The sequence below is a fragment of the Schistocerca nitens genome, chromosome 1, assembly GCF_023898315.1.
Source record: "Schistocerca nitens isolate TAMUIC-IGC-003100 chromosome 1, iqSchNite1.1, whole genome shotgun sequence".
NCBI classification, from domain to species: Eukaryota; Metazoa; Arthropoda; class Insecta; order Orthoptera; family Acrididae; genus Schistocerca; species Schistocerca nitens.
Genome location: NC_064614.1, coordinates 495,060,823 through 495,084,978, shown reverse-complemented (window position 1 = coordinate 495,084,978; position 24,156 = coordinate 495,060,823). Strand labels below are relative to the sequence as shown.

Here is a 24,156-nt window from a genome sequence, read left to right as displayed (position 1 = left end):
GAATGAAACTTCCGGCAGTTACACATTAAACACAGGCGTGTGCAGGGATACCAACTGCATTTCGACCCAACACACCACTGGCGCGAAATTAAGAATGTTCCGTAATTTTTTGAACAGACCTCGTACATGAGAACAACTGACAACCCATGACATCTTGCATCTACGAACGAAACAGGATATTCAATAATTTCAGCTACTTTGCTAAGTGCTCATTTTTAAATGTTAATGAATGTTCTCGAATCTTCGAAAATATTCTCGAATATTGTAGATTTTAGAATGTTCTAGAAAGTTCCTGAATTTTTTTAATGTACTCGAATGTTTTGGAGTGTTCTCTGTGTTCCATAAAGAAGCTATTGATAGAGTACTTTATTTCAAATTGAGGCATTGAAGAATACTTCAGTAGATGTAAGAGCACTGGAGAGTATTTAAGAATTCGAGTGTCGTATTAACATTTTTGCGATGTTTTAAATGTTCATTTTTTGCTATGGTCTTAAATGACGTGAAATGTTCATGGGCAACAAATGAAAATAAAAACCATGCCAAGCGGGTCAATTTTAGCTAGTAGTAATAATAACAATAATAATAATAACACAGTGTATGGCCTACAGCAGTGTAGCAGCCATTACATAATTGCCGTTATGATGCCAATTATTTCGTTTGTTGTTACAAAGTTAAAAATGAAACTATATCTTGTCTATTGCGAGGACTTCCTGTAACTCGGACAACGCATTTTCATGAGATAAGTCAGCATATGTGATGTGTCTCAATTTAACTGTCACAGATGCGTGGTACAAAGTATGTGAGGAAACTGTGATGGTAGTATTGACCTGTTAATAACAATTCAGTTTCGTCATCGAAACAGAATTGAACCCTTTTGTTTTTACCTCTCAGAAAATTACATTTTATACCTCAGAGAGGTGGACACCTCCTGTACAGTTTGGCAACACTGATTTACCCCATGACTGATGTGGGCACTATCCAGTCGCGTGAGCATTGTGGAATGTAGAAACCAGACGCGATTTTCATTGTCGTTTGTTATGGCTGGGTGCTTTTGTGCTGCGTTAGTTCACTTGTTACTGGAACATATGTCTTCATGGTTGGCAGTAAATATTTGTGCGGCTAAGGGTTGAAATTAAATAATTGTGTTGTGCACATGTACGATTTCAGAAGAATGCCCTGCGCCTGCAGTAACAAACTTGAAAACTTTTGTTACAGTTGTGCGGAAGTTGTTTGTGGTTCAAGAAGGTGAGCAGTGACGAAAGCAGTGAAGCAAGCGTAAGCCTTGCATTTCGGATGTCAGGTTTGAGACCAATACAAAACGTGAGCTTCACACGTGTTTTCCACCAATTGTTGGTCTACACTGAATGCTTGGATGCATGATAAAATCGTCTCCACGAAGTTTGGTGTACGTGCTATTTGGTGTGATCCCCCAAATCACGCATCGGATTGCTGTTTGTGTATGGTACCTTTCTTGAGGAAAGTAGAGGAAGAGGAATATTTAATACAGTGTCATTCCAACTGTCACTCGCCCTCGCCATCCCATACTGCTCTGTCAGTACAGCAATTTTTAACCTCAAGACAAATTTCAGTACCACCACAGCCACCTTATTCTCCAGATATCTCTCCGTGCGACTTGTTTCTATTTCCAAGAGTCAAAACGGCGGTCAAGGGACACCATTTTCAAACAATACAAGATGTCCAAAAAGCTGTGACGAGGGTCTTGGAGGATATTACAAAAGATGAGTTCCAGAAGTGTTACCATCAATGGCAGAAGCGCTGGAAAAAGTGTGTGCAATCAGAAGGGCACTACTTTGAAGGAGACAACACTAAATTTGACTAAAACGGTAAGCAGAATTTTTTGTTTCACATCAGTCTCATTACGTTATTGTCGCACCTCGTATAGCTCGCTAATTCTCTCAGTTGTCACATATGTATCAGAGATATGGACAGTGACAGAAGACGCCAAAACGCAGTAATAATCTTTGAACAAAACGTACTAAACAAAATGTATGGCCCAATAAGGGAGGAAGAAGGTTGGAGGAGACGCTGTACCACCGAGCTACATGCATTAAGAAAGGAAGTGTTATAGTAAAATCTGTCAAATCACAACGAATACGAAGGCTAGAAGAGAATGGCGGAGGATAGCATAAAAAAGAAAATGATGAGAGGTGTGATCCATGCCGGTAGGCGAAAAGGGAGGCCTAGGAGAAGGTGGACTGAGTCACCAGCAAGAGGGTCGGAGGGTGGAAAAGAGCTGCAAAAATCTGACGGAGGTAAACAGTTGAAGAAGTGAAGGCTCACCAAGTGCTGTAACGCTACAAAAGAAGAAGACACACTAATCATTTGCTCATTCTCTGTAATAATTTTGGCCTGCGCGTTCGATAAGAGTTCGAAAACATACATTATCATGTCAGAAATTCATCGCATGGGAGACTGACGTACCAATTCACGGCTGGTGTGAGAGGGATTATGTAATACAGAGGATGGACAAAAATATGGAATCACAAAAACCGCGACACATTACCATGCCTATGTAATGCGATGTAGGAAACCCGTTGGCACTCAAAGCAGCTGTCAGTCATCTCGGAATGGATAAATACAGGTCCTGAATGTTTTTCAAAAAAAAAAAAAAAAAAATGGTTCAGATGGCTGTGAGCACTATGGGACTTAACATCTATGCTCATCTGTCCCCTAGAACTTAGAACTACTTAAACCTAACTAACTAACCTAAGGACATCACACAACACCCAGTCATCACGAGGCAGAGAAAATCCCTCACCCCGCCGGGAATCGAACGCGGGAACCCAGGCGCGGGAAACGAGAACGCTACCTCACGACCACGAGCTGCGGACTGCATGTTTTTCAAGGAAATCTTATACCACTGCTACTTCAGATACGATGATGGAATGGATAGCGTTTACTCAACCTACTACCTAAAGTAGACCGCAGAAGCGCAGTAATATTGAGATCTGGAGAGATGCGATAATTCATCCTCGTGCTTACAGAACAGGGCCCTATCGCCCTGTAACACAGCATCACCACTGGGGAACAGACATTGTAACTTGGGCTGGACCCAATCAGTAAGAACGGTCACATAATACCTGTCAGTAACGCGACGTTGCAGAATAACCATGGGGCCCAAGGAATACCACGATAGGGCTGCCCAGATCATCGCCGACACACCGCCATGTTTCTCTCTTGAGACGTAAACACGGCCAGAAGTTGGCGAACGTGTAAAACAAGACTCATCCGACCAAATAATTTTCTTGTCTTGCTCCATAGTCCAGGTTTTAGGGCTTTGGCATGACGTTTCCCCGTTACAGGTGTTGAAAGGTGGCTACACTGAGTCACAAGGCCAGAGATTGCGCCAAAGAGTATTATGCAGCCGCCTCCACTGGCAGTCGTAGTTGAGAAGTTGTGGTGGATAGTGCTTCTTGAGAAGTTATGGTGGTCAGTGCTTGTTCAGAAGTTGCTGTGGGATGTCGATTGCTGTACTAGTTGAGGCCATGTTGTGTGCAGTTGTTTTGATGGGCTAGACACCAGATGTTTTTCGAATGGGGATGTTGTAATGATCAGAGTGTATTTTTCGTCAATATATATGAAGGTAAAAATTTTTTTTTTTTATTTCAAATGTCTTAAATAATAATGCCACTTGGTCACAGGTTCAGTCAACAAAGCATCTGACTTGTGTTCATGTATTAGAGTGTCATTCTGATTTCTATGTGCAATCGTAGTATTTCTGGTTTTTTTTTTAATTACTTCATTGTAAATGGCGTTTAAAGCATCTTGTCGTATTGAGGAAGAACCGTGCCAGATGTGTACGTTGAATCACTCTTCCACACACAGAACAGTTACACTTGTGCTTTGTTATTTCGTAGCTTTTATAGTTGCTGGGGACTTAATTAATTAATTGTGTTAACGGAAATTTTCTTTCGTTCTTTGTTGTTATTCTATGCAGTCAGATTGCGGAGTAATACTAGTCAGGGCCAACCGGTTACGAGACTGCGTAACCGGACAGTCAGCTACTAAACTTAAAAATATTTGCATTATATTTAATTAAGCCCCCATGCACGTGGCGACCGCTGCTTCGGATCGTCCCTTGGAATTCTTTTGATGGTAAAAATAGCAGACAGTAGGATTGTTGTAGTAATTTGTAGTTTAGTAATTGTAGTCTATATTGCATGTGTAGATTTGGTAATTGAACATTTGTAGTTGTCTTGTTATTCTTCTAATGGTATTTTTGCAGAATTTAATTTTTGATGTCTTGTATACGCGTTTGACAATTTTGTGCAATTATGAAGATTTCAATTGTTCGTTAATCGTGTTTGAGGGAAGCATTTCGTGTGAATGGTATTGTTGGAGATAAAGTGTCATTGTGTGTAATTTTCGTATAGTGACGAGTTTTGTATGTTTTGTAAATGATTACGCGATCGATGAAAAAGGCAAAAATGATGGATAGTCAGAATGACGAAATTGTTGACATGGCGAACTCGCCAACACAGGAGAACAGTGTGATGAATAATGAAGTTGAAAACAATTTAATAAGTCGGGAAAATAGGCCGGAACCAATTCAAAATTTTTCACAATCAAAACATTTTCAGAATACGAGATTAACGACAGAAGACTCTGGAATAGTATCGAACACAGATAGCTTTACGGCTATGCCGAAGGAAGTTAGTTTTACGGGAAATGTTAGGAGCGAAAAGAATTTTGAACCAGTTAATATGGAGCAGTTAATGGGTGCAATATTAAATTTGGGATCACAAATAGGAACAATTAAAACTGGTATGGGAACAATGGAAACACAGTTAAGATCTGAATTAAAAACACAGATGGGAACAATGGAAACACGGTTAGACTCGCTGGGATCACAGTTAGGATCTGAATTGAAAACAGTGGCAACACGGCTAGAAACTGATATGGGAACAATGGAAACATGGTTAGAATCACGAATAGGGACATGCTTTAAAAACACGAAAGATGAATTAAAGAGAGAAATTAGAGAAGAAGTACAACCGATTCTGAATTTTCACAATAATAGATTAATTTCAATAGAAATTAGACAAAAGGAACAGGATAGAGAACAGGAAGAAAGAGATCGCGTGATAGTACAAAAATTTTCAGAGTTAAATTTACAACGTGCACATGATAAGGAAGAAATATTTGAAAGAATCGAGGAATCCGTACCAAACGACAGAATAAATAACCTAACACAACAATATGAACAGTTAACTACTAAATATGTCAATACTGAAACCCGAGTAGCGACACTTACGGAAGAACGTAAATAAACAGAAAGAACAGATAGGTGACTTATCGGAAAGAGTTGAGGAGATTTCAGATAAACTGACAAGTCTTAGTTTAAATAAGGACAGAGATTCAGATGATGCAGCTCCATTACCATTTGCAGAAACGGAAGAGTACCAGAACATTAATAAACATGTTGAAAATCAGGGAAAATTTAATGAACGCGTTAAAAGGGAATTTGAGGCGTTACGGAAGCAAGTCAAACAAATTGAAAGCGAAATCGTAGGAAAAGACAGCAAAAGAAATTTAGAATCACAGATAGCAGAGGGCTTTGAACAAAATAATTTATTTCATTTACGAGAAGCAACAAGAGAGCGACAGGCGCGCGAACTTGACAATAATCGACATTGGGAATGGGACAGACGCGGTAGGTCTTTGTCGCCACGAGGCGAAAACTTTGACTATAAACACTTTTTAACTGTTCGGAAATTTAAGATCTTTCGCAATTCTAATAATGACATACATCCATGTTCATGTTTAGATCAATTTATGTACGCACTTCCACCAAACTGGCCACTAAGTCACATCTGGAATTTATGTGCGGCTATTTAAGTCCTCAGGGGATTCGCTACACTAAGTGAATATGTGCCGTAGCGTGCACAGGGCCCCGAGCTGTAGTGGTGCTATTTCCCTTTTAGTTTTCTGCACTGCTGCCTACTCTTTTACTATCCTTTGTATCTATCAAAACAACTCTTCAACTATCAATCTATCTAGAGAGTCGGTAAAGAATAACCGGATATGACTATTTTACCCAAAAGTGATTTCGGAAATTACCGTTTGGACTTACTATATTTTCTGCAGCATCCATTCATAGTTTAAAAAAAATTTTACCTGTTTATCTTCGTGACAATATTACTTCATATGTTGACGATATTCTTATTGCTAAACGTTCTTGGAGTGAGCATAACAAAATTTTGGATTCATTATTACGTATTTTTGCAAGAGTTGGCATTACAGTGAACTTGGAAAAATCTGAATTTGGTCGTTCTCAGGTGAAATTTCTTGGTCACATTATTTCTACAGAAGGTATTCTTCCTGATCCAGAGAAACTAGACGCTATTCGTAATTATGCTGTTCCTACCACAAAACGTGATGTTCGTAGTTTCCTTGGTGTCTGTAATTTTCTTAGACGCTTTGTTAGATTGGACAATTTGGCCACACCTCGTTTATGTGAACTATCTGGAAAGAATTCTAATTGGTGTTGGGATGAGGAAGCTCAATCAGAATTTGAACAACTTCGTGATGCTTTTGTTGCTGCTCCACTTCTTTCACATCCGGATTTATCTAAAGATTTTTGTTTGGCGACGGACTCATCATACAAAGGCCTAGGTGCACATTTATTTCAAGAGATAGAAGAAAACGGCGTTGTAGTACAGAAAACTATTGCATTTGGAAGTCGTATTCTCTCTAAATCAGAAAAGAATTATTCGATTACAGAACTTGAAGCCTTGGCTGTTGTTTGGGCTTTCACAAAATTTCCGACATTTTTGTTTGGCAGACATACTAAGGTTTACACCGATCATCGGGCTCTGGAATTTCTTATGTCAACAAAATTAACTCATGGAAGATTGTCACGATGGGCGCTGTATCTACAGGAATTTGATTTTAGTATTGTTTACATTCAGGGTTCTTCAAATATTATTGCTGATGCTTTATCACGTGCACCTGTGGGTTTGAAACAAAGTGCTGAGGAGGACTGCAAAGGAAACAACTATTGTTTGATGTATATTCAAGGTGTTGCGTTTGAAAATTTTATTTCGTCTTCGCTCCAGGACATCGTTAAGGAGCAAAATAAGGATCCAATCTGGAAGGACATTAAGGAGAAGTGGAGGAGAAAGGAAAGCGTAGCGATTAGAGAGTATTATTTAGTTCGCAATGATATTCTTTTTAAACGAAAATCGGTCGACAACTCTGTTTGGTTAGTTTGCATTCCTGATGAGTCGGTTAATAAATTGATTTGGTATACACATTTCAGTTATGCACACTTTGGTCCCAGAAAATGCTTTCATAAATTACGAGAAAATTGCTACTTCAGTAATATGGAAAAACGTATTCGATCTGTTCTTGCCAAATGCAAATTATGTCAAAAGGCTAAGCCGCCAACTATTTCTCACAGAGCACCGTTGTTTCCTATCATTCCAGCGAAATTAAAGGAGATGGCTGCAGTCGATTTGTTCGGTCCAGTGGTTCGTTCTACTAATGGTTTTGCGTACATTTTAGTAGCAGTGGAATTGACATCAAAATATGTGTGTTTTACACCTTTACGCAAAGCAACAGCTCGTTCAGTATCTAATGCTTTCATCAATCATTTTCTTAAAGAAGTGGGTCATGTTGATAAGGTTATATCAGATAATGGATCACAGTTTCGCTCTAAAATTTGGCTTCGTACTCTACGGCGTCGTAAGATTAAACCAATTTTCATTTCACTTTTTCACCCTCAATCTAACGCTTCAGAGAGATGGATGAAGGAAATCAATAAATTGTGTCGTCTTTATTGTCATCAGAATCACAGAACTTGGGATCAGTATCTTAATATTTTTCAAAACATTCTGAATGAACTCCCTAATGATTCAACTTCTTTACCGCCTATATTGATATTAAAAAATAAAGCACCGACAAATCGCATTTCTGAAATCGTTCCTTTTCCGCCTTCACGGAAACTGCGGCATTCTGAAGTTGTCAACCTGGCTCTACAAAATATTGCATCTGCGGCTGCTAGAAGAGAGAAATCAGCTGTTATTAACGTGCAGTATTTTTCAGGATACGGTTGTATAAAATATTTAAGACCTTCGGGTAAATTCTGTGTGTGTCCGACGTTAAGAGGACTTGCTATCGAGAAAATTTCAGGAAGAATGTAATTTCGAAGAAGAAACTAATAAACTAAAAAGGTTACTGTTAATTGAGTTTCCACTTGGGTACGTACTTTAGACGTAATTTGCTGCTCGCGATTACGTGATTTATACTTATGTTAACTGATTTTGACAATTATTGATTAATGAACAGAGTTGTTACTTATGTATATTATGCATCGCTTGGCTGCATTGCTTTTTCACTTATGTCACTCTTTTTTATTATGTGCCTGCTGTGCTTATTTATTTAAATTATAATTGTCACCTGATTAGTTGTGCTGATATGGTTATGTATGTAAGTTATACTTTGTTATTTATCTGCTTGCGCCTTCATGTTTACTTATTAAGATTACATATGAACATTTATTTGCTTATGCTGATGTGATGCTAATGACCTGTTTATTATGTAAGATATATATTTGCTGCTTTGCGTATGGATTGCATATTTACACATTTCTGTTTTGTTGTCATAACTACTCTTTAAGTTGGTATATAGAAATGCTGATATACTGGGTACGAACATGGAGTTTAGGTCACACTACGGTATTAATTATAGATTATTCGCTTGGCAGAGCCTCGTTGTAGGAATTGTGCTGCATCCACTTGTTGACATTATGTTCTCTACTGGTATATTGTCTCGCTATTGCATGTTTTGCTTACGCTCAGTGCTTTATATTTTAAGATAAGAAAATGAACGACTATAATGCTACAAACGACATTAGTACAAGAAACGTCATTGAAGTCACATGAGCTGGAGGTTTTATGGAAGCTGTATAAATTTATGCTAATAGGAAGGAAGCTAACGACATGACATACCAACATTAGGTTTAGACCATTGACAGTTATTACACTGCATTCTTCGTGAGCAATTGAAATAGCAAGTGACAGTTGACACAAGAAATACTCCACATGTTTGCTTCTGTTTTGCCATGATTCTTGAAGTGGTGTACACACTGTGAAATATTATGATCATTCACACTCCGTAATCGTACTTACTTACTGAAAGTTCTTCGAACTAAAGGCTGTTAGAGGTCATGTATGCATTTCTTTTATTTAATGATGGACAAGGTAACCAAAATGTATTTCATGATTCATAATAAGTAGAAGATATGGGTCAGATGGATTACACTGAGGTTGTGTGTGGACATTGTGTCTTCGGATTGTATGGGATGATGAATTGAAGTTTGCACTAGAATTTTATCTGTACTTGTTCGAGGAGACTGACTAGAGGAAAGAGTTGTTATGGAAGTGAAATGATATTGGCGATAAGGTTTATATGTATCGACGTAAGAGGTATTATTGAAGTATTAAGATTATGTGATGCTGATGATTATTGGAATTTTGGTGGATAAGAGGTAAAGTAAGTGAGGAGCATATTTTTTTTGTTGGTTTATATGGAACAAGGAGGATGAAGATGGCAGACTAGAACACTCAAGTGGAAGGAAGATTGTCTACACACACACTTTGTTAAATCACTAAGCAGTATATACTTTTTTTTGGAGAGAGGAAGCATTTGCATATCTTGGCACACTGACAGTTGTTCAGAAACCGTACATGTTGATTTGGTTTGGCAAACATTGGTCTTGACATGATGACTATGACGTTGACTAACTATTATTGACTGTTACACACTGCTGCCATTACTACTTGATACACATGTCGAACATCAAATTTTGACAGAATTGCATTTACACAGTTAACATTATTCAATTACACAGTAGTACTTAATGTGGATGAAAGATGAGTGAGTGTGTTTTGTGTGTTTTCCTTTCCTAATCCCAAATAATTGGTACCGACCTATCTCTTAAATATTATTTTACGTGTTTGTTGTGGCTTGCACTGACACCCACAAATATTATAGGTTTACTGTTATTTGTGTATTGTAATAGTTAATATGACAATTATCTGATATCATTTGTGTGTTTGTTATAATTTGTATGTTTAGTGTAAGAGCATTAATAATAATTTTGTAAAAGCAATTGTGTGTGCGTTCAAACTGTTGTTCGTGCTTACATGAATTAACATTGGTGGGTGCCACTTGGAAATGTTTAATTACTGCTGATGAACTGTGTGATTAGTGATAGTGAATATTATGGACTGTTACCTGCACTTGTTCAACATGATGGGTGCCACTTGGAAATGTTTAATTTCTGCTCATAAACTCTGATGAACTGTCTGGTTAGTGATAGTGAATATTATGGACTGTTACCTGCACCTGCTCAACATTGCTGGGTGCCACTGATGGAACTGCTTCTATTGAAATGATGTCACTTGTTGGTGTCTGCACCTGTTCAACATTGCTGGGTGCCACTGTTGGAGCTGTTTAATTACTGCTGATGAAATTTTATGAGACTGCTATTTGCACCTGTTGACCATTGCTGGGTGCTACTGCTGGAACTGTCAACTACTCTAAGGAGTGCTACTTGTTTATTGAACTATTGAAAGCATTTTATGTGAATATTTGTATAAACTGATTTTTTTGTGTATTTACTGTTTATGAAATGTTATGAGACTCTTACCTACACCTATTCGTCATTGCTGGTTCCATTGATTGAATGATACTCGTGTAAACTATTATGTAAAATCACTTGTCTGAAAGCAATTGTATTCCTTACTGTATTTTATTACGTTATTGAAGGGTCAGTGCAAAGCCAAAATTTATTTAGTTATGTGATATTTACTTATTAATATTATCTTTTATTTTTGTCTGTATTTTTTTTTTGGACGAATTTGGTGGTATTTTCACCACCAATGCTGGCAAAAATACCATCAAATTCTAGCCTGTGGAGGAGGGGCATATGAAAGGTGGCTACACTGAGTCACAGCGCCAGAGATTGCGCCAAAGAGTATTATTCAGCCGCCTCCACTGGCAGTCGTAGTTGAGAAGTTGTGGTGGTTAGTGCTTGTTGAGAAGTTGTGGTGGTCAGTGCTTGTTCAGAAGTTGCTGTGGGATGTCGATTGCTGTACTAGTTGAGGCCATGTTGTGTGCAGTTGTTTTGATGGGCTAGACACCAGATGTTTTTCGAATGGGGATGTTGTAATGATCAGAGTGTATTTTTCGTCAATATATATGAAGGTAAAATTTTTTTTTTATTTCAAATGTCTTAAATAATAATGCCTCTTGGTCACAGGTTCAGTCAACAAAGCATCTGACTTGTGTTCATGTATTAGAGTGTAATTCTGATTTCTATGTGCAATCGTAGTATTTCTGGTTTTTTTTAATTACTTCATTGTAAATGGCGTTTAAAGCATCTTGTCGTATTGAGGAAGAACCGTGCCAGATGTGTACGTTGAATCACACTTCCACACACAGAACAGTTACACTTGTGCTTTGTTATTTCGTAGCTTTTATAGTTGCTGGGGACTTAATTAATTAATTGTGTTAACGGAAATTTTCTTTCGTTCTTTGTTGTTATCCTATGCAGTCAGATTGCGGAGTAATACTAGTCAGGGCCAACCGGTTACGAGACTGCGTAACCGGACAGTCAGCTACTAAACTTAAAAATATTTGCATTATATTTAATTAAGCCCCCATGCAGTGTCTGCGTCACTACTGCGTGCTTTCTGAACTCCAACACGCCCTGCTATTCCGAGCTTATGGAGCTTCCTTCGTGTTCTTTTGGAGCTGGCAGGATTCCCGAGTGCGACATTCAGTTCTGAAGTGACTTTTGCAGCTGTGGTCCTCTTATTTTTCGTCACAACCCTCTTCAATGACCGTCTGTCACGATCACTCAACACACAGTTTCGCCCGTGTTGTGACTTAGTGGATGATATTCTTCCGTTTTCCCTGCATGCGGTATAAATCTTCGATACGGTGCCTCTCGAAACACCACCTTGGTCACGGAAGCATCCACAGTACGAGCACCAAAAATTTACCCACGTTCGAATTAGCTCCGACATAATGCACTGACAGCCACACAGAACACTGCCCTGTCCGCGACTGACACTTCCAACGTATTGAGGGCACTGCACAGGTTCCATTCGTGATGGAATACAACCAATGCAAGCTTGGCTAGCATCTGCATTTATGTTCGAGCATACAATTCCCGCGCTGTTTCCGTTGTTTCTACACATATTTCCAGTGAAAAACGAAGTCGAAATTAACGACCCAGGAGCGACGAATCTTAAAGTAAAATTCTGTCTACCGACTCGATAGAAAATCCCAAGATGTTTGTGTCTCAAGTTGGACCAGTAAGCGGATCGAGCCAGACCCCCTCTGACCGAAGCGGCGTTCAAACGGAGGATGATACAGAAGAATCCGAACTACTAAACGTCCCTTTGCAAAATAGTTTCATAAAGGAAGAACGAGAAAATGACAGACATCGAAATAAGTGGCCACGGGATAGAAAAGTAACTGATATCGCTTTACAGAGGGAAAGCCGGTGGGGATCTGACTGGACTCTACACAGCGTATGGGAAAAACTTGCCGCCCTGCTAACAGCAGTAGGCGTATCAGACCTTCTCTGTAATTGGAATGAACACTTTCTAGCAAACGGAAAATACAAAGTGACTTGGGGCATACCCCAAGGCAGTGTTATAGGTCCATTACTTTTCGCGATATACATAAATGACACAGCAGACAATATCGAAAGTTACATGAGGATTTTCGCGGATGATACTGTTGCATACACCGAAGTTGCAACGCTAGAGCATTGTAGCGAAATGCAGAAAGACCTGCAGAGGAGGAGAAATTGGCCCTCAAAATAAACGAACGTAACGTATTGCGTACACCTCCACGAAATATCTAGGAGTATTTGTGATTTTATTCATTTTAATAATGAATAAAAATAGGAGCGCGGGTCAGCTACTAAGAACAGCACAGTGAGCGCATCATTGTAACCAAGGTAGACACGAAGCCCACCCCTACCACAGCAGTATAAGTTTATATACCAACTAGCTCCGCAGATGACGAAGAGATTGAAGAATAGTATGATGAGACAAAAGATTCAGATAGTGAAGGGAGACGAAAATTTAATAGTCATGGCGGACTGGAATTCGACAGTAGGAAAAGAAAGTGTAGGAAAAGTAGTAGATGAATCTCGAATGGGGGTAAGGAATGAAAGAGGAAGCTTCCTGGTAGAATTTTGCACAGACATACCTTAATCACAGCTAACACTTGGTTTAATAATCATGAAAGGAGGTTGTATACGTGTAAGAGACCTCGACACAATGGAAGGATTCCGATACATTATATATTGGTAAGACATTGCAGAAAGAAATTGCAAAAAAGTAGGAATTTAAGGAGATGAGACCTGGATAAACTGAAAGAACTTGAGGTTGTAGAGAGTTTCAGAGTGAGCATTAGGGAACGATTGACAGGAACAGGGGAAAGATATACAACAGAAGAAGAATGGGTAGATTGATAATTTTTACTTATGGACCGTCTGACAGCAACTGAATAAAACACAATTTTAGTGCCATACGCGTTTCGCCTTTATTTTCTGCAAGGCATCATCAGTGGCAGGGTGCGTGGACAATTTCTTACATATTACGCTCCTGTTACATTTTTGGTGTTGTTCTTCTTCTTATGAACGCCAATCTGCGGTTTTTTTCCACATTCCACAGCACTATGCACTGAACGCTTGTTTTAATGCAATGATTGCATTAAAACAAGCGTTCAGTGCGTAGTGCTGTGGAATGTGGAAAAAAACCGCAAATTGGCGTTCATAAGAAGAAGAACAACACCAAAAATGTAACAGGAGCGTAATATGTAAGAAATTGTCCACGCACCCTGCCACTGATGATGCCTTGCAGAAAATAAAGGCGAAACGCGTATGGCACTAAAATTGTGTTTTATTCAGTTGCTGTCAGACGGTCCATAAGTAAAAATTATCAATATACCGTAATATTACACGCAACTGAGGAAGACAGGACTACAAAAGTTGAAGATGTCAAGAATGGGTAGCTTTGAGAGATGAAATAGTGAAGACAGCACAGGGCCAATAGAAATCCTTGGATAACAGAAGAGATATTGAATTTAATTTGTGAAGGGAGAAAATACAAAAATTCAGTAAATGCAACAGGCAAAAAGGAATACAAATGTCTCAAAAATGAGATCAACAGGAAGTGCAAAGTGGCTAAGCAGGGGTGGCTAGAGGACAAATGTAAGGATGTGGACGCATATATCGCTACGTGTAAGATAGATACTGCCTACAGGAAAATTAAAGAGACCTTTGGAAAAAAGAGAACCACTTGTATGAGTGTCAAGAGCTCAGATGGAAACACAGTTGTAAGCAAAGAAGGGAAAGCAGAAAGGTGAAAGATGTATATAGAGGGTCTATACAAGGGCGATGTACTTGAGGGCAATATTATGGAAATGGAAGAGGACGTAGGTGAATATGAAATGGGAGATATGATACTGCGTGAAGAATTTGACAAAGCACTGAAATATCTTAGTCGAAACAAGACCCCGGGAGTAGTCAACACTCCATTACAACTACAGATAGCCTTGGGAGAGCCAGCCCTGTCAAAACTCTACCATTTGGTGAGAAACATGTATGTGACAGGCGAAATACCCTCAGACTTCAAGAAGAATACAATAATTACAATCCCAAAGAAATCAGGTGTTGACAGGTGTGAAGACTACCGAACTATCAGCTTAATAAGTCACGGCTACAAAATACTGACACGAATTCTTAACAGAGGAATGGAAAAACTGGTAGAAGCCGACCTTTGGGAAGATCAGTTCGGATTCCGTAGAAATGTTGAACCCAACGACTTATCTTAGAAGATCGATTAAGGAAAGGTAGACGTACGTTTCTAGCATTTGTAGACCTAGAGAAAGCTTTTAACAATGTTGACTGGAATACTCTCTTTCAAATTCTGAATGTGGCTGGGGTCAAATATAGGGAGCAAAAGGCTATTTAAAATTTGTACAGAAACCAGATGGCCGTTATAAGAGTGGAGGGGCATGAAAGGGAAGCAATGGTTGGGAAGGGAGTGAGACAGGGTTGTAGCCTATCCCCGATGTTATTCAATCTGTACATTGATCAAGCAGTGAAGGAAACAAAAGAAAAAGTTGGAGTGGGAATTAAAATCCATGGAGAAGAAATAAAAACTTTGCGGTTTGCCGATGACATTGTAAATATGTCAGTGACAGCAAAGGACCTGGATGAGCAGTTGAAAGGAATGGACAGTGTCTTGAAAGGAAAATATAAGATGAACACCAACAATAGCAAACAGACGATAATGGAATGTAGTCGAATTAAATCAGGTGATGCTGAGGGAATTAGATTAGGAAATGAGACACTTAAAGTAATAGATGAGTTTTTCTATTTGGGAAGCAAAATAACTGATGATGATCCATGTAGAGAGGATATAAAATGTAGACTGGCGATGGCAAGAAAAGCGTTTATGAGGATGAGAAATTTGTTAACATCGAGTATAGATAGTGTCAGGAAGTTTTTCTCAAAGTATTTGTATGGAGTGTAGCCATGTATGGATGTGAAACATGGACGATACACAGTTTAGAAAAGAAAAGAGTAGAAGCTTTGGAAATGTGGTGCTACGGAAAAATGCTGAAGATTGGATGGCTAGATCACGTAACTAATGAGGAGGTACTGAGAAGAATTGGGGAGAAGAGGAGTTTGTGGCACAACTTGACAAGAAGAAGGGGTCGGTAGGTAGGACATGTTGTGAGGCATCAAGGGATCACCAATTTAGTATTGGAGGGCAGCGTGGAGGGTAAAAATTGTAGATGGAGACCAAGATATGAATACACTAAGCAGATTCAGAAGGATGTAGGTTGCAGTAGTTACTTGGAGATGAAGAAACTTGCACAGGATAGAGTAGCACGGAGAGCTGTAACAAACCAGTTTCAGGACTGAAGACCAGAACAACAACATGTGTAAGGAGCGATTTAAAGTGGAACGACCAGGTAAAACTAATCACAGGAAAGGCAGACGCCAGACTGAGATTCATTGGAAGAATCCTCAGAACGTGCAGTCGTTCAACAAAGGAGATAGTTCGCAAGACCCTCGCTCGACCAGTACTTGAATATTGCTCGACGGTATGGGATCCATATCGGACAGGTTTGATAGCGGAAATAGACAATATCCGAAGAAGAACGGTAATCACGAAAGTTAAATGAAACAAATTGCATGATTTCCGCCATCTGACTGTACAGACTAATTTAATTTACATTACTATCATCATTTCGGCCATAAACAATTATCAAATGCAACAGTGTTGGGTATAATTATACTTTGTTAAGTGAAGTCATCGTCAAGATCTATTGAATTGGGTGTCCCAACGCGCAGATAAGTACAAAATCAACGAAATATATAGCAGACTGGTAGTAAACTTGCTTATCAGCCATAAAACAAATGAGTCACACAATGATCATCAATACAGTAGTTACATGAGCAGTGAATATGGTCTGAATATGTACTATGGCAGTTACTGATCGTGTATTGATGTTTATTCTGTGTCTCAGTTGTTTTATGGCTGGTAAACTGTTTGCTACCTGTATGTCATACATTTCGGTGATTTTGTGCGTATCTGTACGCTGGGACGCCCAGTTCAATAGGTGTTGACGATGACTTTACTTAACAAATGCCATTTATAGTCAACATTGTTGTGCTTGATAATGGCTTGAGGACGACGGCCGGCCGCTGGTGGCCGAGCGGTTCTAGGCGCTTCAGTCTGGAACTGCGCGACCACTACGGTCGCAGGTTCGAATCCTGCCTCGGACATGGATGTGTGTGATGTCCTTAGGTTAGTTAGGTTTAAGTAGTTCTAAGTTCTAGGGGACTGATGACCTCATATGTTAAGTCCCATAGTGCTCAGAGCTATTTGAACCATTTGAGGACGACGTCACAGTAGTAATATAATGTAAAGAAGTTTGTAGAGTTAGATGGTGGAAATATCATTCAAGCATTATTAGATAACTGTGGTCAAAAAAATGAAAGAATTATCAAATGTAACTAATGGTTTGAGAGAGCTTTTCAAGTCCGAAAGATCTGTGATGTATGTGTATAGACTCAAGCGGTGAGCGAAAATTTGTAGCTACGCCAGGATTCGAATCATGGAAGTGTCACGGCGATGATCAACCAAGTCTAGCGGCAGACGCTGCAAGAGAGGCGTTCTGCGACATGGTGTGGGTTACTGTTAAAGCTCCAACAGCACACGTTCCTAGAAGAATCAGCAAATATATTGCTTCCTCCTACGTATATCTCGCGAAAAGGCCATCAAGGTAAATTAGAGAGATTCAAGCCCACACGAAGGCTTGCCGGCAATTGTTGATCCCATGATCCATTCGCTTCTGGAACAGGAAAGCGGAAGAGTGACAGTGGTATGCAAAATACCTTCTTCCATATACCGCAGCGTGACTTGCGGAGTATAAATGTAGATAAACATGTACTGGGTTGGTGCATGAGTTCGTAGCGTTTTTGTTTTGCATGTTGTTATTCCCGTTGCTATGTATTTATCGATTGCTATTTTTTATTTGCAGTTCGCTGTTGCTATCTGAGTTTACATGTTATTATTTTCTCATTTGGAGATAGTGGGTGGAGCTGCGGTCGATAGAAAATGAAGTGCCAAGTGAGGGACTCGGAACGTTTCCGACATATTCTTCTGTATTAGTTCAATAGAGTGGTGACAGCAGCGGAGACAGTCAGAAACATTTGCACCGTGTGTGGGGACACTGCACAGAGCAAGCAACAAAATGATATCCTCGTTTCAAGGAGAACCGTTTTCATATTGGTAACAAAAAATGGCTCTAAGCACTATGGGACTTAACATCTGAGGTCATCAGTCCCCTAGAATTAGAACTACTTATACCTAACTAACCTAAAGACGTCACGCACATCCATGCGCGAGGTAGGATTCGAACCTGCGACTGTAGCAGCAGCGCGGTTCCGGACTGAAGTGCCTAGAACCGCTCGGTCACAACTGCCGGCATATTGGTGACACTCGACGTTCAGGAAGCCATTCAGGGCTTGATGAAGATCGTTGAAGCGCATTAATCGACAATGATCCATGTCAGTGTTTTCGAGACCTGGCACATGTGATGAACTGAGATAGTTTCACCATCGTGTGACATTAGCATGCAATGGGGAAGATTCACAGAAAGGGTGTGTGGGTACCGCATGCTCTAAGCTAAAATCACAAAAATCAACAGGTGGCAATATGTGCATCTCTCCTTGTTCGTCATCAATTGGCCCGTGAACAACGCCAACTATTCCTGTCCACTGTCTTTACAGGTAACGATAAATTGTGTCTTTATGCTAACATAAAGGGAAAAGAAGGGAATGATTGAATCCAAACAAAGCAGCAACTGTCCGTATAAAGACCTGCGCGCATCCACAAAAAAATAATTTACGGACCTGGTGGAACACAGACGTTGTGGTGTCCTACGGTTGGTTGCCCGAGGTGTAACCATCACTGCTGACATTTATTGCCAACATCTGAGACGTCTTGCAGACATAACTCAAGAACGACGACTTGGAAGACTGCGTTAAGTGAGAAGGCCACACCGCATTTTGCTAAACTGATGACAAATACTATACTGGAGTTGACTTAAGAAATCATTCCGCTCTCAATTAATAAAATTTTCTCGGGCTTCCAGCCGCGTCAGATGGTTAAAATCCCACGAGCTTTCGACCGAGCACTGCCCGGTCATTGTCAAGTGGTAAGAGTGACTGCTGTGTCGCCGTGGCCGCATAGTTATATAGCCGCACTGCTGGCTGTGACGTCACTGGTGCTCTCTTCCTCGCCATATACGGTAATGTTTTCATGCCGCGTCCGTTGTGCCCGTTTTAACATCGAGATAGCCGGGTCCCAAGCCGTGCTGAGCTGCAAACCGCCGTCCTTGTTGGTGGTGTTTTGGCTCTGAACACTATGGGACTTAGCATCTGAGGTCATCAGTCCCCTAGAACTTAGAACTACTCAAACTGAACTAACCTAAGGACATCACACACATCCATGCCCGAGGCAGGATTCGAACCTGCGACCGTAGCGGTCGCGAGGTTCCAGACTCGAGCGCCTAGAACCGTTCGGCCAGACTGGCCGGCCAGGTGGTGTTTTCAAAGGCTTTTTTTTCAGTAGCTTCTTTTATGACGCTATCCCAAAATCCCTTCGTCTTCATAACGACAGATGTTTCGTCGAATAGAATTCGGTGTCCATTTTCTAAGACGTGTTCTGCCACGGCTAATTTTTCTGAATAGCTTAGGCGTAAGCACCTCTCGTGTTCTGTCCGGCGTTACTCCACAGTGCGTACTGTTTGGTCGACGTAGTAACAGCCACAGTGACATGGTATCTTGTACACCCCAGGCGTTCTAAGCCCTAGATCGTCCTACACAGGCCTCATGAGCTGACGAATCTTCACTGGAGGCCTGAACTCCGATGAAATGTTATATATCTTCAGGAGCCGGCTAATCTTTCCCGACACTGTACCACAGAAAGGCGAAAACACAAGTTTCTTGCTTTCTCCGCCGGCCCGGGGTGGCCAAGCGGTTAAAGGCGCTACAGTCTGGAACCGCGCGACCGCTACGGCCGCAGGTTCGTATCCTGCCTCGGGCATGGATGTATGTGATGTCCTTAGGTTAGTTAGGTTTAAGTAGTTACAAGTTCTAAGGGGACTGATGGCCTAAGAAGTTAAGTCCCATAGTGCTCAGAGCCATTTGAACCTTGCTTTCTCCTCGTGGGATTTTAACCACCTGACGCGGCTGGAAGCCCAAGAAAATTTTATTAATCCATATCGCCGCGATATAAAGTAGTAAAGGAGTTTTGCTACTTGGGGAGGAACATAACTGATGATGCTCGATGTAGAGAAGATACACTCCTGGAAATTGAAATAAGAACACCGTGAATTCATTGTCCCAGGAAGGGGAAACTTTATTGACACATTCCTGGGGTCAGATACATCACATGATCACACTGACAGAACCACAGACACATAGACACAGGCAACAGAGCATGCACAATGTCGGCACTAGTACAGTGTATATCCACCTTTCGCAGCAATGCAGGCTGCTATTCTCCCATGGAGACGATCGTAGAGATGCTGGATGTAGTCCTGTGGAACGGCTTGCCATGCCATTTCCACCTGGCGCCTCAGTTGGACCAGTGTTCGTGCTGGACGTGCAGACCGCGTGAGACGACGCTTCATCCAGTCCCAAACATGCTCAATGGGGGACAGATCCGGAGATCTTATTGGCCAGGGTAGTTGACTTACACCTGCTAGAGCACGTTGGGTGGCACGGGATACATGCGGACGTGCATTGTCCTGTTGGAACAGCAAGTTCCCTTGCCGGTCTAGGAATGGTAGAACGATGGGTTCGATGACGGTTTGGATGTACCGTGCACTATTCAGTGTCCCCTCGACGATCACCAGTGGTGTACGGCCAGTGTAGTTGATCGCTCCCCACACCATGATGCCGGGTGTTGGCCCTGTGTGCCTCGGTCGTATGCAGTCCTGATTGTGGCGCTCACCTGCACGGCGCCAAACACGCATACGACCATCATTGGCACCAAGGCAGAAGCGACTCTCATCGCTGAAGACGACATGTCTCCATTCGTCCCTCCATTCACGCCTGTCGCGACACCACTGGAGGCGGGCTGCACGATGTTGGAGCGTGAGCGGAAGACGGCCTAACGGTGTGCGGGACCGTAGCCCAGCTTCATGGAGACGGTTGCGAATGGTCCCCGCCGATACCCCAGGAGCAACAGTGTCCCTAATTTGCTGGGAAGTGGCGGTGCGGTCCCCTACGGCACTGCGTAGTATCCTACGGACTTGGCGTGCATCCGTGCGTCGCTGCGGTCCGGTCCCAGGTCGTCGGGCACGTGCACCTTCCGCCGACCACTGGGGAACACATCGATGTACTGTGGAGACCTCACGCCCCACGTGTTGAGCAATTCGGCGGTACGTCCACCCGGCCTCCCGCATGCCCACTATACGCCCTCGCTCAAAGTCCGTCAACTGCACATACGGTTCACGTCCACGCTGTCGCGGCATGCTACCAGTGTTAAAGACTGCGATGGAGCTCCGTATGCCACGGCAAACTGGCTGACACTGACGGCGGCGGTGCACAAATGCTGCGCAGCTAGCGCCATTCGACGGCCAACACCGCGGTTCCTGGTGTGTCCGCTGTGCCGTGCGTGTGATCATTGCTTGTACAGCCCTCTCGCAGTGTCTGGAGCAAGTATGGTGGGTCTGACACACCGGTGTCAATGTGTTCTTTTTTCCATTTCCAGGAGTGTATAAAATGTAGACTGGCAATGGCAAGGAAAGCGTTTCTGAAGAAGAGAAATTTGTTAACATCGAGCATAGATTTAAGTGTCAGGATGTCGTTTCTGAAACATGTGTGGAGGTGGAACATGGACGATAAATAGTTTGGACAAGAAGAGAATAGAAGCTTTCGAAATGTGGTGCTACAGAAGAATGCTGAAGATTAGATGGGTAGATCACATAACTAATGATGAAGTATTGAATAGAATTGCGGAGAAGAGGAGTTTGTGGCACAACTTGACCAAAAGAAGGGACCGATTAGTAGGACATGTTTTGAGGCATCAAGGGATCACAAATTTAGCACTGGAGGGCAGCGTGGAGGGTAAAAATCGTAGAGGGAGACCAAGAGATGAATACACTAAGCAGATTCAGAAGGATGTAGGTTGCAGTAGGTACTGGGAGATGAATCAGCTTGCACACGATAGGGTTGCATGGAGAGCTGCATCAAACCAGTCTCAGGACTGAAGATCACAACAACAACAACAACAACAACATCGCCGCGAAACAATGCATTCATACATTCCGCTCTCACCTTATTCACCTGATCTTGCGCCCTCAGATTTTCACCTTTTCCATTCTCTATCGAACAACCTTCGAGGAACTTCTTCTCCGGATGAAAATGCTTAGCGAACGTGGCTGGATTAGTTCTTCGCCTCAAAACTAAATGGTTTCCACAGTCACAGAATCGAAAAACTACCCCATCGTTGTAGAGTTTTGCATATAGTGAAGGAGAATATATTACTGGGGACTAAAAGCTCTGTTCAAAAATGGTTCAAATGGCTCTGAGCACTATGGGACTTAACATCTGTGGTCATCAGTCCCCTAGAACTTAGAACTACTTAAACCTAACTAACATAAGGACATCACACACATCCATGCCCGAGGCAGGATTCGAAACTGCGACCGTAGCAGTCACGTGGTTCCGGACTGAGCGCCTAGAACCGCACGGCCACCGTGGCCGGCAAAAGCTCTGTTACGTGTGTCTGTTGCGTTCGTTAAACTTGAGGAAAACCGCTACGAGCTTATGCACCGACCCACCAGACAGCCCCGGAGCGGTGGCGGCCTACCTGGTGCACGTCGAGGTCGCGGACCGCCTTGACCTGCGGGCAGCGCGTCTTGTCCTCGCGCCTGCGCGTCAGCCCCGCCGAGGCCGGAGCGGCAGCCAGCAGCGCCGCCGCCAGCAGAAGGCCGCAGCCCAAGCCTGCGCCCACGCCTCCCCTCATGGCAGCCGCGCGATCACTGACTGACTGACTGGCTGGCCGGCCGGCCGCACTGGCTGGCTGCCTCCCTCCGCCTCCTCCGCCTCCGCCGCCGCCTTATCGCGCGCTGTGGCCGCGCCTCCGTTTGGGCAGCTCCGACCCAGTCCAGCCCCACACGTATGGACAGACAGACCGGTCTGCCCGAAGCAGCGCCTTGCAAGGACTGCGACTGGCCGCAGCGGCAAGAAACACGCTGGCCCGCTTCCTTATGCGTCTCCCGCGACTAGCTCATTACGGGGACGAGGCACCGATCGGAAAGGGAAGAAACACATTCGGCGGTAACCCGCTCCGTCGAGCAGGCTTTACCGCAGCGACCGATTAAGAGCACCCGAATGCTCTTAAAGACACGTCAGCATCGGCAGCAGCGTTTCGTGCGAGACGTTTCCGCTCACACGCGGCGTGAGTCAGCCGACCGGCGGCCTCACGGAGCGCAGCGCGTGACTTTCCGAATTGACCCCGGCTCGCGGCAGGAAGAGTTTACTTGCCGCGTTCCTCTGCCCCGCCAGCGACTGCCCAGTCAGTTGATGTAACGTGGATTCGCTGGAACTAGTTTCACGGTACCGTCTTGAGAGAAACACAGTGTTATTGCTTTCTATCTGACATCATTTGACTGTTAGATAGGCACGACGCTCACGTGAATGGCAGGTCCCAGCGCGGACGTCTCAGCACGTGACACTGCACGTATTACGAGTGCCAGCAGCCCTCTCTGGCGGGGAGCGAGTAATTACACTACTAGCCACTAAAATTGCTACACCACGAAGATGACGTGCTACAGACGCGAAATTTAACCGACAGGAAGAAGATGCTGTGATATGCAAATGATTAGCTTTTCAGAGCATTCACACAAGGTTGGCGCCGGTGGCGACACCTACAACGTGCTGACATGAGGAAAGTTTCCAACCGATTTCTCATACATAAACAGCAGTTTACCGGCGTTGCCTCGTGAAACGTTGTTGAGATGCCTCATGTAAGCGGGAGAAATGCGTACCATCACGTTTCAGACTTTGATAAAGGTCGGATTGTAGCCGATCGCGATTGAGGTTTATCGTATCGCGACATTGCTGCTCGCGTTGGTCGAGATCCAATGACTGTTAGCAGAATATGGAATCGGTGGGTTCAGGGGGGTACTACGGAACGCCGTGCTGGATCCCAACGGCCTCGTATCACTAGCAGCCGAGATGAGAGGAATCTTATCCGCATGACTGTAAAGGATCGTGCAGCCACGTTTCGATACCTGAGTCAACAGATGGGGACGTTTGCAAGACAACAACCATCTGCACGAACAGTTCGACGACGTTTGCAGCAGCGTGGACTATCAGCTGGGAGACCATGGCTGCAGTTACCCTTGACGCTGCATCACAGACAGGAGCGCCTGCGATGGTGTACTCAACGACGAACCTGGGTGCACGAATGGCAAAACGTCATTTTTTCGGATGAATCCAGGTTCTGTTTACAGCATCATGATGGTCGCACACGTCTTTTTTGCGACATCGCGATGAACCCACATTCGAAG

At 42.6% G+C, this 24,156-nt stretch overlaps 1 protein-coding gene across 1 annotated transcript in view; it reads right to left on the bottom strand.

Annotated features, from left to right (window-relative positions):
- Positions 1–22,622, bottom strand: part of LOC126236132 (apolipoprotein D) — a 124,011-nt gene extending 101,389 nt beyond the window's left edge. The window contains exon 1 of the mRNA XM_049945215.1: positions 22,452–22,622. Within this exon, the coding sequence (XP_049801172.1) occupies positions 22,452–22,607 (156 nt within the window). The 5' untranslated portion in view covers positions 22,608–22,622. The remainder of the gene's footprint in view (positions 1–22,451) is intronic.
- Positions 22,623–24,156: the final 1,534 nt, after the last annotated feature.